The 15,564-nt window shown below is 42.8% G+C and overlaps 1 protein-coding gene across 3 annotated transcripts in view; it reads right to left on the reverse strand.

Moving 5' to 3' along the window:
- Positions 1-365: 365 nt before the first annotated feature.
- The window catches only part of ANXA9 (annexin A9), a 33,857-nt gene continuing 18,658 nt past the window's right edge, over positions 366-15,564 (reverse strand). For 2 of the 3 annotated variants that reach the window (XM_075607559.1, XM_075607560.1), the window contains exons 9-13: positions 14,807-14,897; positions 9,113-9,208; positions 8,948-9,006; positions 7,327-7,449; positions 366-733 (exon numbers count right to left, since the gene is read on the reverse strand). In XM_075607559.1, coding sequence (XP_075463674.1) covers positions 671-733; positions 7,327-7,449; positions 8,948-9,006; positions 9,113-9,208; positions 14,807-14,897 — 432 coding nt within the window. In that variant the 3' untranslated portion in view covers positions 366-670. Of the gene's footprint in view, positions 734-7,326; positions 7,466-8,947; positions 9,007-9,112; positions 9,209-14,806; positions 14,898-15,564 lie in introns of all 3 variants that reach the window. The other variant, XR_012802583.1, reaches the window with a different exon arrangement.

Consider the following 15,564-nt stretch of genomic DNA (forward strand, 5'->3'; position numbering starts at 1 on the left):
GGGAAGAGAGGGGGCGCACAGAGAGGAGGACGGCCGGCAGGGGGGCGCAGGGAAAAAGATTGCGCTCCCCTGGCTTAGAGCATAGGCCCCAGAAAGAAAGACAGAGAGAGACACACAGAGAGACACGGACAGAGAAAGACAGAGAGACAGACACAGACACAGACACAGAAAGACAGAGAGAGAGAGACACGGACAGAGAAATACAGAGAGAGACACACAGAGAGACACGGACAGAGAAAGACAGAGAGACAAACACAGAAAGACAGAGAGCAAAAGAGACAGAGACACAGACTTCATCTTTTTGGTGGGTCAGGAATACCCAAATCTCACTGATTTCGCTCCCGCGAGGCTGACCTCTCTATAAATGTTATGAAACATACCTTTAATTATGAAACAACCAGTAGCAAGTAGTACAGCAGGTACAAAGACACCTTCGGTACATTATGTCAGCACACACTGGGTAACCCCATTGTACCGCGCTGCGGCATATGTTGGCACTTTACAAACACACGATAATAATAATAATAACACGCTGGTAGAAAGGTGATTGTTACAATGTGTCAGGGATATTTGCATTCAGCTGTCCCCGTAACGTATATAGAAGCCCTTTGCTTTACTCTCTGGGGGACAAAGTGTTCCTCTTGTTCAGCAGAAGAATATGCCGTATGCTTCATAGATCCTCTGCCCTGCACAAGGATAGCAGAGATGACTGGTAATCTCCTTTCATTTCGCCCTGAAAGAAGCATTTGAGAACAAGTTCTATGAATTATATACCACCCATTACACAAGTTAGGGGGAGTAAAAAAAAAAGGGACACAAACCCCCCACCGTACAATGCACAGCAAATAAAAATACTGTGTGTGAGCACATTCGCACATCTCAGACAGGTCTGCAACCCTGCCCTTCCCCATTATCTCTTAGCATACCGGGCTTCCGCTGCAGCCAGGGATTCTGGGTAATGACATGCAAATGAGCACTGTGCATCATTATATAAGATGTGTTAGATCTATGGTACCTGGTCCGTGGAGATATTTGAAGATGCCCTGGTTCAGGAGTGGCCAACTCCAATTCTCAAGAGCAACAAACAGGTCAGGTTTTCAGGATCGCCCTGCTTCAGCACCAGTGGCTCAATCAGTCTTTGACTGAGCCACCTGTGCTGAAGCAGGGATATCCTGAAAACTTGACCTGTTGGTGCCCTTGAGGACTGCAGTTGGTCACCCCTGTCCTGGTTGCTTCATACATTTTGAAACCAATTCACCATTTTTTGAAGTCACTTAACTAGCATGGTCAAAACCCCATCGTTTTTAATTAGAATTGTTTGCATTTTCTCCCCCTCTCCCTATCTTGTTTTCAGTGTCACAATAAGGTGTTAAGACTCCTGATAAAGAATAGAGTGACAACATGCATAACTTTTATGTAACACATTTCTGCCAACTTTCAAACCAAAAAACAACGAACTGCTAAAACGTTTGAGAGTTTGGGGGTCAAAACGCTCCCTTGAGGTGGGAAGGATTCACAGAGCCCAGATACCGGGTATCAGAAGCTCATCGGAGCTAGGGACACCCCTCGAAGTAAAATATTTGTGCTTGGATATTTTAAATGAAACAATAAAATCAGGCACACCAAAAACACGGAGGATTCAATAAGTAACAAAAAAGGATATTTAATGACTCCAAAAAGTAATGGGGCCTTATTCAGAAAGCCTCGATAAGGCCCTTATCGAGCACTTATCGCCCAAAATGGGCACTCGTATTCAGATAGCCTCGATAAGTGCTCGATAACAGCCTGTATCGACGCAAAATTTTCTCACCATCCGAAATTCGCCGACTGAGCAGCGATCAGCCGCTTATCGACCATTTTCGGATGGTTGATAAACTCGCGCAATTCAGAGACCCGCGAGTCGGCTGTCGCGTCCTATCGCAGCCCTAAAAGGCGTTCATCTCCCCAAATCCAATTCACCACAAATTTTTTGGTCAATTGGTGGGGAGATGCCTCGATGTGTCGGGACTTAGAAAAAATCAGGCCCCTTTCCTGCCTCAGATTGATGCCGGGGGTCTCCGGAGCTGATAGCCATTAATACCAGCACCGGAGCCCCCCGGCATGCATCCGATGCAGGAAACATGCATGTACAGCAACTTCATTACCTTAGCGGCTAACCGCTAAGGCAATGAAGGATTTAAACACTCGTGCCAGGCTTACTGTAAGAAAAATACAATACAATACTGTAGCAAGTGGGGGTGGGTGAAGAGGGAATTTGGCCCTTAGTGGCTGTTTAGGCATTGCGGGGGGGTTGCGGGGGGAGTTAACCCCTTCATTACCTTAGCGGTTAATACCGCTAAAGTAATAAAGGGGTTAACCCAACTGCTACCCAACTGCTAAACACCCATCCTTAGGGCTAATAACCCCTTCAGCCATCCGTGAGGCCTAAAGCACCCACCCCAGACTGACTATACCCACCCTATACCCATTGAGTAGTATAGTGGTACATCATACCCATATAATAATAATATGGGCATGATAAGCCTCTATAGCACTCAATGGGCACTCTAATCACAATACAGTAATACACAAGACACACAGTAATAAAACATAACTAAACTCCAAAAAATCACATGTCACTAAATAAAAACAGTAGCCAGCTAATCCAATCAATAGAAGCAATTACATTATTACAACATCAACAATGAATTAATTAAACCATTACCCAATCAAACCAATTAATTACTAAACCAACTCAAAATGAATAGTAACACTAACCAATCCAAACAATGAATTACTACAACATTAATGAATGTAACCATTAAAACTCAAAGAAATAAAGTTAAACAATCTCTGAAGTAACCATAAAGCACATTAGCTAACATAATATAACATTAAGTACAAGCGAACACCAATCGCAAACCTTTTATTACATTAAGCATGAACAAGCAATCACATCCACATAATAAACTGCAATAACAAGCGAGAAATGCCCCCCAAATATTGTCATAATAATGTATTCATCTGTACCCTAAAGAGGTACCGATTAAAATATTATCAGTCAATGTACCTCCCCCAAAAAATACATCCAACAAAGAAACCTGTAAAAAGAGACATTTACAAACATTCAATATATTACTTACCATTAGAAGCGGTGGCCCTCCGACTCCCGGGGTAACAGGAAGCTCACGTACCTTGAAGGCCTCTAACAGCATCCGATGCCATCCGCCATGAAGATCCGGGTCAGGTACCCCAATCTTCTTTTTTCTTTCTTTAATCACCTTCTTCTATCTTCATCTGTCACCATTTCTTGTTCTTCTTTATCTTCTTTCTTCATCTGTCAATGCAAAATACCCCATGTTAAATCCCAGCCGATGCTGTCTCGTCGGCTTCTTGGGCTCAAATGAGGCGTCACGGTCTTAAATATGGCTTGTGACGTCACATTTACCCTCAAAATGGTTAACAGCCACCTGATTGGCTGTTAAAACCATGTTCCGACTTAAAAAAAAAATTTTTTTGCCGTGACGTCACTTAAAGGGAATGATGCCAGCCAATCAGAATGGCTGTGCTTCATTTGCCTTTAAGATGACGTCACAAAGCCGGCGTCAGATGGTATTTCAGCCAATCAGATCGTGGGAACAAATTCCACACTCTGGCTGAACTACCTTGTGACACAGCAGCCATCTTGGATTTAGTGACGTCATGTTAAAGGGAATGATGCCAGCCAATCAGAATGGCTGTGCTTAATTTCCCTTTAACATGACGTCACTAAATCCAAGATGGCTGCTGTGTCACAAGGCAGTTCAGCCAATCAGAGTGTGGAATTTGTTCCGACGATCTGATTGGCTGAAATACCATCTGACGCCGGCTTTGTGACGTCATCTTAAAGGCAAATGAAGCACAGCCATTCTGATTGGCTGGCATCATTCCCTTTAAGTGACGTAACGGCAAAAAAAAATTTTCAGTCAAAACTGGTTTTAACAGCCAATCAGGTGGCTGTTAACCATTTTGCGGGTAAATGTGACGTCACAAGCCATATTTAAGGCCGTGACGCCTCATTTGAGCCCAAGAAGCCGACGAAACAGCATCGGCTGGGATTTAACATGGGGTATTTTGGATTGACAGATGAAGAAGGAAGATAAAGAAGAACAAGAAATGGTTACAGATGAAGATAGAAGAAGGTGATTAAAGAAAGAATAAAGAAGATTGGGGTACCTGAGCCGGATCTTCATGGCGGATGGCATCGGATGCTGTTGGAGGCCTTCAAGGTACGTGAGCTTCCTGTTACCCCGGGAGTCGGAGGGCCACCACTTCTAATGGTAAGTAATATATTCAATGTTTGTAAATGTCTCTTTTTACAGGTTTAATCTTTGGATGTGTTTTTTGATTTTTTGGGGGGAGGCACATTGACTGATAATATATTAATCTGTACTTCTTTAGGGTACAGATTAATACATTATTATGACAATATTTGGGGGGTCTCGCTTGGTATTGGTGTTGCTTTTTTGCATTTCATGTATTATGTGGATGTCATTGTTTGTTTTTTCATGCTTAATGTAATTATAGGTTTGCGATTGGTGTTCGCTGGTACTTAATGTTATATTATGTTAGTTAATATGTTTTATGGTTACTTCAGAGATTGTTTAAATTTATTTTTTTGAGTTTTAATGGTTACATTCATTAATGTTGGAGTAATTCATTGTTTGGATTGGTTAGTGTTACTATTCATTTTGAGTTGGTTTAGGAATTAATTGGTTTGATTGGGCAATGGTTGAATTAATTAATTGTTGATGTTGTAATTGCTTCTATTGATTGGATTAGCTGGCTACTGTTTTTATTTAGTGAAGTGTGTTTTTTTGGAGTTTAGTTACGTTTTATTACTGTGTGTCTTGTGTATTAATTTATTGTCATTAGGGTGCCCATTGAGTGCTATAGAAGCTTATCATGCCCATATTATTATTATATGGGTATGATGTACCACTATACTACTCAATGGATATAGGGTGGGTATAGTCAGTTAGGGTGGGTGCTTAGGCCTCCCGGGTTGGTATCGGGTCAGGGTGAGTTAAGCCCTTAATGACTATAGCGGTTAGTAACCGCTAAGGTGATTAAGGGGTTAGGGGCCATTAGAATGTCTTTGTGCTTTCTTGGTACGGAGGACAGAGGGACCTGCTGTTGCGGTAAGTATAAGTTTATTTATTTACTTTATTTATGTATGCTAAAGCAGTGTTTAATAATGGGCAAATAATCTATTATCCATATCTGGATAATAGTTATTTTGCCCATTACTGTACTATATGGGTTTGGGCGGAGGGGGGGGCGTGTGTATTGATGTTTTTTTACATATTTATTAATATACATTTCTTTAATAGTGTAGAGGTGCAGGGGGTCTCTGGAGCTAAACCACGTTGGTTTTATGTCCAGGGACAACCCTGCTTTCCGAGATACAGGCACCTTTATGGGGTGCCGGTATCCCTCTGCATTGAAATGTCCCGCGTCACGTGACCGGGACATTTCCTTGCATAGGAGATACCGGCACCCCATAAAGGTGCCTGTATCTCGGGAAGCAGGGGGTCCCCGGACATAAAATCAACGTGGTTCAGCTCCGGAGACCCCCTGCACCTCTACACTATGAAAGAAATGTATATTTAAATAAATCATTTTCGGGCGACATTTCAGCTATGAGAGGCGGCTCTCTCAGAGCAGCTCTCTCTGCAGCAGAAATGAATCACGGGTTTAGGCCTTTTCAGAGGCTCGATGCTCTCGCTGGCAGCAACTCGCCCGTTTTGGGCATTTTGCTATCACTGGTAATCGAGCTTTTCTGAATACCGTGATAGCAACGCCCAAAAAAACGCCATTTTAAATTCCCTGGCGATTTTTTTTATCAACCCTCTCTGAATAAGGCCCATGGTAACATCCAATGTTTCGATGCAAACAAGCACCTTCATCAGGGGCTGAATGTGCTTGTTTACACCTTCATCAGGGGCTGAAGGTGCTTGTTTACACCTTCATCAGGGTCTGAAGGTGCTTGTTTACACCTTCATCATGGGCTGAAGGTGCTTGTTTACACCTTCATCAGGGGCTGAAGGTGCTTGTTTACACCTTCATCAGGGCTAAATGTGCTTGTTTACACCTTCATCAGGGCTGAATGTGTTTGTTTACACCTTCATCAGGGCTAAATGTGCTTGTTTACACCTTCATCAGGGCTAAATGTGCTTGTTTACACCTTCATCAGGGCTGAATGTGCTTGTTTGCACCGAAGCGTTCAATGCTGCCATTACTTTTTCAAGTCATTAAATGACCTTTTTTGTTACTTACTGAATTCTCCTTATTTTTGGTGCGCTTGACTTTATATTTTTCCATGATTACTATTCCTTGACTGGATTTTTTGCCCCAGCTCCCATCTTTGATATTTGTGCATTACTTAAGACCCCCTGCAGGGGTATCCCAAGTGGCTGGACCTGATCCTCTATCTTTCATGGATATTTTTGGTCAAACGGTATTTTTATTATCATTGATCTTTTCTATCACTTCCCCTTATTTTCTTTCTGTATCGCTATAGGATTTTAAGAATTTCAATGAGAAAAGGAGTGACACAATGCATATTCTGTATGCAAATATGTTGAAAACGCACACATTTTTGCCAACTTTAAAAAAAAAAAAAAAAAAAATTACACAACAACGCTTTCAAAAGCCAGATGGTTTTTTAATTATTGGTGAAATTAAAAAAATTAGCAACTTTTTCATCAACTGCAAATGTGCCAAGTGGTCCGAGTAACATGGCAGAATATATTCGGGAACGGCAGCTGATGCCCCTATAATACCCCCCACGTACCTCAAAGCGCTTATTCAATTTGCTGTGAAGCCACCTCCCCTGTTCCGGACAGTCATTCAGAAGCTCAGCCCTTTCCAGCCCTGGGAAGTTTCCTCGAAGCAGATTGAATAGGGAACGCAGAGCAGTGTGCGCACTGGCTGAGTATCCCAGGGTGTGTTACACTGTAAGGCTGCGATTCGTGGCATGTGCTGCGCAGACCACGTGCCTTAATCCTATGAGACCGCCCATAGTGCGTCGATGAGGCACGACGGCGCAAACGCGTTTTGGACAGACAAATCAATTTGTCTATCCAAGCGAAGGCCACGTCAGCGGTTCAGCCAATGAGGGTGAACCAGCTTGGTGATGTCACCGCCACGCCTGCCCTTCGCCTGAACATCACCTGAAGCACAGTTTACTGTACATTCGCGCGAGCGACAGGCGTGGGCTCCATCGCGGGCAGTGACTACAATCTCCGCCTGAAGCACTAACGTTCTCTTCTGATGGGTTACTGCAGTGGGTTTCTTGGGTTGTACCTGGATGGATGAGTACAGAGACTTCCCGTACTTCTTCTTAAACTCCACGCGGATGCTCAGCAGATCCGTTTCACTCCGGGAGATGAAAATACGGGTCAGAGTTTTATCATCGGTTCCTACACCCTGTGGGAGGGAAATACTACACATTCAATAGGATCGTGACCAGGGCCGGGGGTAATATTGTGGGCGTCGGTGCAGGGAACTGGAGATGGGCCTCTTACCTTCTCCTTCGCGATGTCTTCCTGCAGTGCCCGTCATCAACTGGTAGGTGCACACATTCATAGATACATACTTTCATACACGTTTTTTTAACAGTCTAATTGGCTTTCTTAGGTAAATCTAGCCATGCTAAAAGAAAATATGGTACTGCTTTTGTTTCCATGTTAATGAATTACAAATCCTATTTCTTTTGGGCCTCTGAATTAGGAAGTGTAGATTAATCCAGTGTTTTCTTAACCTTGATCCCACCCTTATCAGAGAGCCATTAAAGATAAGTGGAGGAGGGGGACTCTGCCTGTGCAAACTCTTGTTGAACACAGAAAAGGGAGCAGCCAGAGGACATCACACCCCTCCCGAGTCTCATCTCGCTGTGTTTACAAACCAGCTTCAAAATATTCTTGTGAGAATGGAGTAATTAAAACAGGCATCAGTCACCCCGGTTGCATTAAAGAGGCAAGCACGTGTTTATTACACAGGATTGAAGCTGGGGGTCTCCGGGAGACGGGAGAATCGGCCCAAATCCGTTTCCTGGATTTTCGTGGATTTTACCCCCAAACTCTGTTTCACGGTGTAAAATCTGCAAACGGATTTGGTCAGATTCAACCTGCGCGGATTCCGGGAAAACCGTCATTGGATACAACCCGTGGACGGACTTGTAGAATCCAATCCGTGGATTCAGCCGTCCGCTGGCAGGTTCTTAAAATTCCTCCATCGGGTTGCGGAATCCACGGATCGTATTGGTAATAATAAAAACCCTGCAAAGCGCGAATTGCCCTTTTTGAGATTGATCCGCTGAGATCCACGGACCAAAGGAGACGGCCAATCCACTGCGGATCCAGATCCGCCCCCAAAAAAATCACCCATCTATAGTTTTGGGAGCTGAACCTCATTAATTTCAGCTCCTGGGAACCCCTGCTTCCGGAGATACTTACCTCTGTAAGGGGTGCGGGTAGCAGCTCCTTCTCATTGCTAGCTGGCTTTGCGGGTTTTCAAGGAATGGCCACATTTCAAAGCTCCTTCATCCTACTGGCCAATAGGAAGCCAAGAGGTCATCAGGTTCGGCTTCCTATTGGCCCATGTGACACAGAAGCTTTAAACTTTAAACCCCAAAGCTAGCTCAACCAGAGTGGCTACCGGCACACCCTACGGAGGTAAGTATCTCAGGAAGCAGGGTGTTCCTAAAGCTGAAATGAATAGGGTTCAGCACCAGAGACCCCCTGCATCAACCGTGTGTTAAAAAAAAAATATATATATATAAAAAAAAAATATTATAAATATGCCGCTACCGTGAGTACACTTTGGTCCTAGCCAGAAGAGCTGACCATATAAATGCTATCAGTCTAACATTGGAAGGAAACCAGTAGCAGAGTTAGTCCATGTTAGTAATATCAGTTGTAGTTACCTTCATTGCACTGTGCAGTCTGTCAGCAAAATAGAGTGGAGTGTTCTTCATTACAGACACTATAGAGAAATACAGATGGGAAATGATCTCACAATCTCAGATATATTGTAAAGCTGCAGTAAACCAAAGCGCTGTATGTTTCCGTATCTCCGGAATGGCACTTACCTAACGTCAACAAGGCTTTCTGAAAATCCCCTTTAAACTGTTTCTTGATGCTGCCCTCCACATCCACAGGGCTGCATTTCTCATACTGTTCAAAAACTAGGACATTAGAAGAGTGAGGTGTTAGCTGAGACCAGTATTACATGTATGTATATATTTATTTACATGGCACTATACAAAAGGTGCAACAAACAAGCACAATAGGAATCCCTGCTCCGGGGAGCTTGCAATCTAAGGGAACTTTTTAATACTCACTGCTGTAGGATGTGCTATATTTAGGGATTCTGGTTTTTGGTGCTTAATTTATTCAAAACAAATCAGTGTTACCAACAGGAAAATAAAATGACACACATTGGATTTTGGGGTTTATCGGTGCACTTTTTGTTTAGTTTACATACGGTCTGTGGCTGTCTCAAGAGTGGAAGCCAATAGGAAATGATGCGTTATTTCTGGTTTTAATCGGTTTTACGTGCAGGATGATCCGTCGGTTGTGTTTTTCCAGTGTTTTTCATTGGAAACCTAAAACCAGAATTCTTGGCCAGATTCTGATCATCCTTTTGAACACTGATCGGAATAAACACGGATTCCCGCTGGGATTTTCTGAAATCATTCTGTTTATTGAAAACATTTTACATAAAGACATACAAAATGCTTATCGCTATCCACACTTAAATATAATTATTTACATAGACATCTCATGGTGCATAGGGTAGAAATAACATGAACACAGAAATCCAAATAGAGTATAAGGCCCTAGTAGGACAAGAAACCCACAATTGCACTCTATGAGGACAAACACGTGGTGGGACTGAAAAAATATCCCAGGCTGGTAGCCTACAGTGCTACAGGACGCAAAACAAAAAAGTTTTATTAATATACACTACTAGGGAACAAAAACAGGGAGTGTCGGGTGTAGTCAAGGTGTATTAAAAGATAGGGTGGTGGTGACACAGAAGAGAGGGTAATAATTCCTCTCCAGCTCACCATGGAACATCTCATATATAGGAGAATATATGTCAAAACATCTATGGAGTATCAACCATCAGGTATCCACAGAAAAATGCTAAAATTAGCGTATTGAGTTCCTAATAGTGAGCTGTATAGATGCTAGTTGCCTAAATTATACTGACAGAGTATTGAGTAGGGTTCCTACAGGCAAATGGGGATACTGGCACAGTGTAACACCTTAGGTGTATAATATTGTATCCCCAGTTTGCTCAAATGCACTTGAAAATGCAACATGCACAAAATGATATACTATGTGTCGATGGGTGTAGTGTATAGTAACACTAGTAAGAGGCAGGGGAGGTTGCGCTTCAGCGTGTACACATGAGCACTTACAGACACCCGTCCCCTGAATGAAGTTATAGCCCATCAAAAAAAGTCGCAGACATTGCCATTAAACTATGCATATTACGCCACATGTCAGGTAATAGCTCTACGCGAAAGAGACAGGTAAGTAGAAGCCGGCATTCAATACCACCAGTATCACCGAGCTGGTGTCAGTTTCCACGGTACACCGGAGCTCCTAGCATCGCTGGTCGCCGCCACCGACGTCAGAAGGATGACGTCATCTAAAACCGACGGGCCGTTTCGCAGAGAAAGCTACGCTTCGTCAGGGCAGGAGTGCATCTAGCAACTAGCATCTATACAGCCCACTATTAGGAACTCATAACCGCTAATTTTAGCATTTTTCTGTGGATACCTGATGGTTGATACTCCATAGATGGTTTGACATATATTCTCCTATATATGAGATGTTCCATTGTGAGCTGGAGAGGAATTATTAACCTCTATTCTGTGTCACCACCACCCTATCTTTTAATACACCTTGATTACACCCGACACTCCCTGTTTTTGTTCCCTAGTAGTGTATATTAATAAAACTTTTTTGTTTTGCGTCCTGTAGCACTGTAGGCTACCAGCCTGGGATATTTTGTCAGTCCCACCAAGTGTTGGTCCTCATAGAGTGCAATTGTGGGTTTCTTGTCCTTCTAGGGCCTTATACCCTATTTGGATTTCTGTGTTAACATTTTACATTGCAGAAGTCAGTGATATATGAAAGTGGTATATTTCAAATTGTCATGCTATTTGTTTTTACAATCTGCTGTATAGTACTGTATCACCCCTGTAGCAAGGGAGGGGTCGATTTATTTCATCTTAAAGAAAGACTGTGGCCAAATTGTGATGGCAAAAATGGCTACTTTTCTATTCCCACACCAAGTGTTGCTACTTTTGTATCTGCAAATGTATAATTACACATTCCTTTTCTGAAATAAAAAGGGATTATTTACATATATTGTGACCGGGCAGAATCCCAATCTAAAAGGGCTTCAATAGAAAGCCTGTATAGGTCTGAGGAATCCAGCAGGGAGCTGGTTAATTGCAGCTTCAGACAATTAACCAGTCTCCACCTGGCTGAGCAGACAGGTAGAAAAGCCTCCTGTGAAACCTGCAGGAGATCTCTTAAGCACGGAGGGACTGTGCTGCCAGCAAGGGACTCACAGGAACAATTGTCTTGAGCACAGAAGGAGTGTGCTGCCTGCAAGACACCCTGACACCAGACCCTATACATCAGGGGTGCGCAAACTCTTCTCCCTGCACTCCCCTGCTTGCGCCCCCTCCCCTGCTCGGTTCCGGCATCAAATGACTCTGCGGGGGCCACGTGACCCCGCGGAGTCATTTGACGCTGAGTTGCCATGGCGATGCGTCACTGGTAAGTAAAGTTACAGAGGTCTCGCGTGATCCCCGGCATTCAATTTAAATGCCTTTTGGGAAGTCATTCCCTCTGAACCGCTGCACCCCCTAGTTTGCGCACCCCTGCTCTACACCCAGGTTGCAGCTGACCGTGGAACCCACCAGCGGGTGGCCCCCCAACGGACACAACCCCGAGACTGACATAAAGGGCCCCCTGCTTGCAGGCCCCTCTTTGGTCTTTGGGGTCATAGGTTGGCAAGAGCCCTATCCTCCCAGCCCTGCAGATAGGGACTGGGAAAGTGAGTTAGCCCTAACACAGGGATAGGACCTTTGTTTATTTGTGTGCTTCCTTAAATTGTATTGCTTAAAGCTACAGGCTGAATAAAAGCCATGGTGTACTTTCCCCAAATAGTGTATGTCTCCCTGGTTCTACCTCTGCACGTGTCTCCTACATACATCATAAGTATTCCTGAAGTATTTCTAAATGACAATTTAAAGCTCTTTGTCACTAAGGTGTAATAAATGTAAATATGTAAATATGTATGAAATTATTAAATCAGACGGTATCACTATATTATTTTTTGGTTGTTTTTTTTTTTATTTGCAAACTTCCATTTCCACTTCATTTTTTTTTTTTTTTAAGAAAGTGCTTTGTTTTTAAAAATAACTACAGTTCAAGGGGCTTCAGCCCAAAATGTAATAAATGCAGATCCGTTTTAATATCGCACTCGATATCACTATTATTTATGCCACTTGGATTGCTGCCTGTAAGTCTTAACAATAATCAGCTAAATAAAAAAAACATATCATGCCAAAATAAAAATCAGAATAAATAAATTGGAGAATGTGCAAAGAAGGGCGACTGAAATATACACGAGAGGCAAAAATTCAAAGTATCAGCACGGCAGGAATAGCGTCCAAATATGCGCAAACCGCGCGGTTTATTAGATCCTACGAGTAGATCTTGTATATTAATTTACTTGTTTAAATTACAAAATGTAATCACAGGGTGTTTTTTTTTTTTTCAACTTTCAGACATATTTGTAAGGAAATATATATATATATATATATATATATATATATATATAAAACATGATTTCTACAAAAGAAAGTCTTTTCTGCGCCGATATTGTCCTATATGGAGAGTACACAAACAGGCGTTATGTTTCGAGGAAATACAACCTGCCTTCGTCAGGTCATTAAATGGTGTGACCCACAGTCTCCTTAATAGACATAGAATATCTTGTAATTAACAAATCAATATAAATAATAAATATATAGATATACTGTTATCTGTAAATATGATGTTAAAGGAGCAATCCATTGAAGGAGCAGTTTTATTTATTTTAAATCGGGATTGAAGAAGTGCGTCTCTGGAGCAGATCCCCATTAATTTCAGCTCCGGGACCCCCTGCTTCCAGAGATACAGACCTCCTGAAGAGGGCGCCGGTATCTCCCTACTTTTTCAAAGCTCCTGTGTCAAGTCAGCCAATAGAAAGCTGCACCGGATGACATCACGGCTTCCTATTGGCCCGTAGGCCGTGGGAGCTTAGTAAAGCGTCCATGCGATTCCTGCTTGCTCAGCCGAAGCGGTTACCGGCACCCCCTACGGAGGTCTGTATCTCCGGAATCGGGGGGGGCCCCCGGAGCTGAAATTAATGGGGTTCAGCTCCGGAGACCCCCTGCTTTAATTCTATGTTAATCGCAGGACTGCGTATGTGAGTGGCATAGAGATCAGGATGTTTGTGGCATATAATTACCTTGTTCCACACCTGGGTTTTGATTTGTTTATTATAAGATGTTATACGTATGTAAAGAAGACTGTGGATCAGACAAAGGGAGCTTGTACCCCCCCGAAGCGTCCTGTTTGTATTCCTTCCCTGCATATGATATAATAAGCCGCACGGTTTCCGCATATTTGGACACCATTTGTGTCGTGCGCTACTTCGAATTTTTGTCTCTAGAGTATCTGAAAGGAGCGCATTGCCGGATGGCTGCGTTAAGTAGTGATTGCACGGGGATTTAAAATGGAGGATCTGATATACACTTTCAACAAGTAAGGAGAGCACTGGTTTATATGAATGACTGTGAGCATGGTCCAGACCAGCGGTTAGCAAACTGGGGGCGCAAGACTTTGGGGGGGAGGGGGCGCGACTCACTTACCCGGCTTCCGTGTCCACTCGTCTCCATGACAACACTGCGTCATTTGGCCATGTGACATGACTCCCGTTGCCATGGAGACGCGGCGTCAAATGATGCTGTGGGTCACATGATGTGACATCACATGATCCAGAGGCGTGGGCACGACACAGGGGGGGGAGCAGGCAGGGGGGCGCAGCGCAGGAAGTTCGCGCAACCCTGGTCTAGACACCATAAAATGTGCCAGGAAAGACTGAAGGAAGCATGTGTCAGAGGAAGAGAAGCGTTAGGACAAGAGGTCACGGAGTGCGAGAGGCTCAGGGGAAATGTGAGGAAGTGATTTACAGAAAGGGTGGTGGAGTAGTGGAATGGCCTCCCAGCAGAGACGGTAGAGTCTAATAAAGCAAGAGAATTCGGAAATGTTTGGGTCAGACATCAGGCTATCCTGAATGTTATACAGCATCTCCACCACCAAGATTTTAATACACTTTTACATATACCTTTCACCCCATGATATATTGTTACCACTATTGTGTTCAATACAATTATATTATTCTCGTTATATGGCATCTGTTAGGTTATCATTACCTGGGACTATACATTGTCCTACCTACTTTTTGCCCCCCAATGAGTACAATTTTTGGGAATCTTTTCCGGCCAAAACTTTGGTGTTGACCGGTTCTTGTATAATTATCTTTGTCTCTATTAACGATTGGAGAGCGATGGACATTCTCCGTGTATGTGTATCCTGCATATGAGAGTAATCTAAGTCCCTACTAGCAGGAGATAGGACAATGGGCAGACAAGTTTGGGCCAAGTGGTTCTGATTTCCCAGCAAATTCTATGTCCTAAAAAGGTTACCTCTTCTGAGATGCCCCGGACTGCGCTCTGTTAAAATTTTGATCCATTGACCGGCGTTGGGAGAGTTCTTATTTCCTAATGCACTCAGAGCCTGTGAAAAGTTGGACAAAAAAGGTAAGCAGCCATAAATATTTAGCTGGCCTTGCTCCACATGAGTCACTTGTTGTGCACTTCTTTAGTCTCCGATAAAATAGTTTAGGTATAAATAAATAATATAAATAGTCTTCATCGGTGAGGGGTTTTTATACTGGAAACCGTTGGCGGAGCCATTAAATATAAGAGCCATTCGTCTATATGTGAGCCCTACAGGACACGATGCAGCTTCAAGTGACATCAACTCATTGAAACCCTCACCGTCATTATTCACACTATTTACTTGAACAAATTGAAAGGTGTCTTCCTGCGCCAGAATAGCACTGCTTAGTAAAAAGGGGCCAATGTATTTTTAACGTAACATTAGAAAACTTATCCTATAGAAAATAATTGACTTTTTTTTTACTAATTAAAGGATAAATGATGGACAAATATACTAATAGATATCAAACCTAATAGCATATAAAGTAAGATACTCCTAAAATTAGCATAGCAATAGATATTTAAATACGTAGGACATATTAGACTAATATACCACACCTTCCTTATTTTGTAGATTCATAGTTGAATACGAATTAATTACTATAATATATCCTTGTATAAAGCAGATTATCACAGAGTTCCCATATTATATGGCAGAGCTGATGCAGAATATCCCACTATAT

This window comes from Ascaphus truei, chromosome 7 (assembly GCF_040206685.1).
Source record: "Ascaphus truei isolate aAscTru1 chromosome 7, aAscTru1.hap1, whole genome shotgun sequence".
Taxonomy (NCBI): domain Eukaryota; kingdom Metazoa; phylum Chordata; class Amphibia; order Anura; family Ascaphidae; genus Ascaphus; species Ascaphus truei.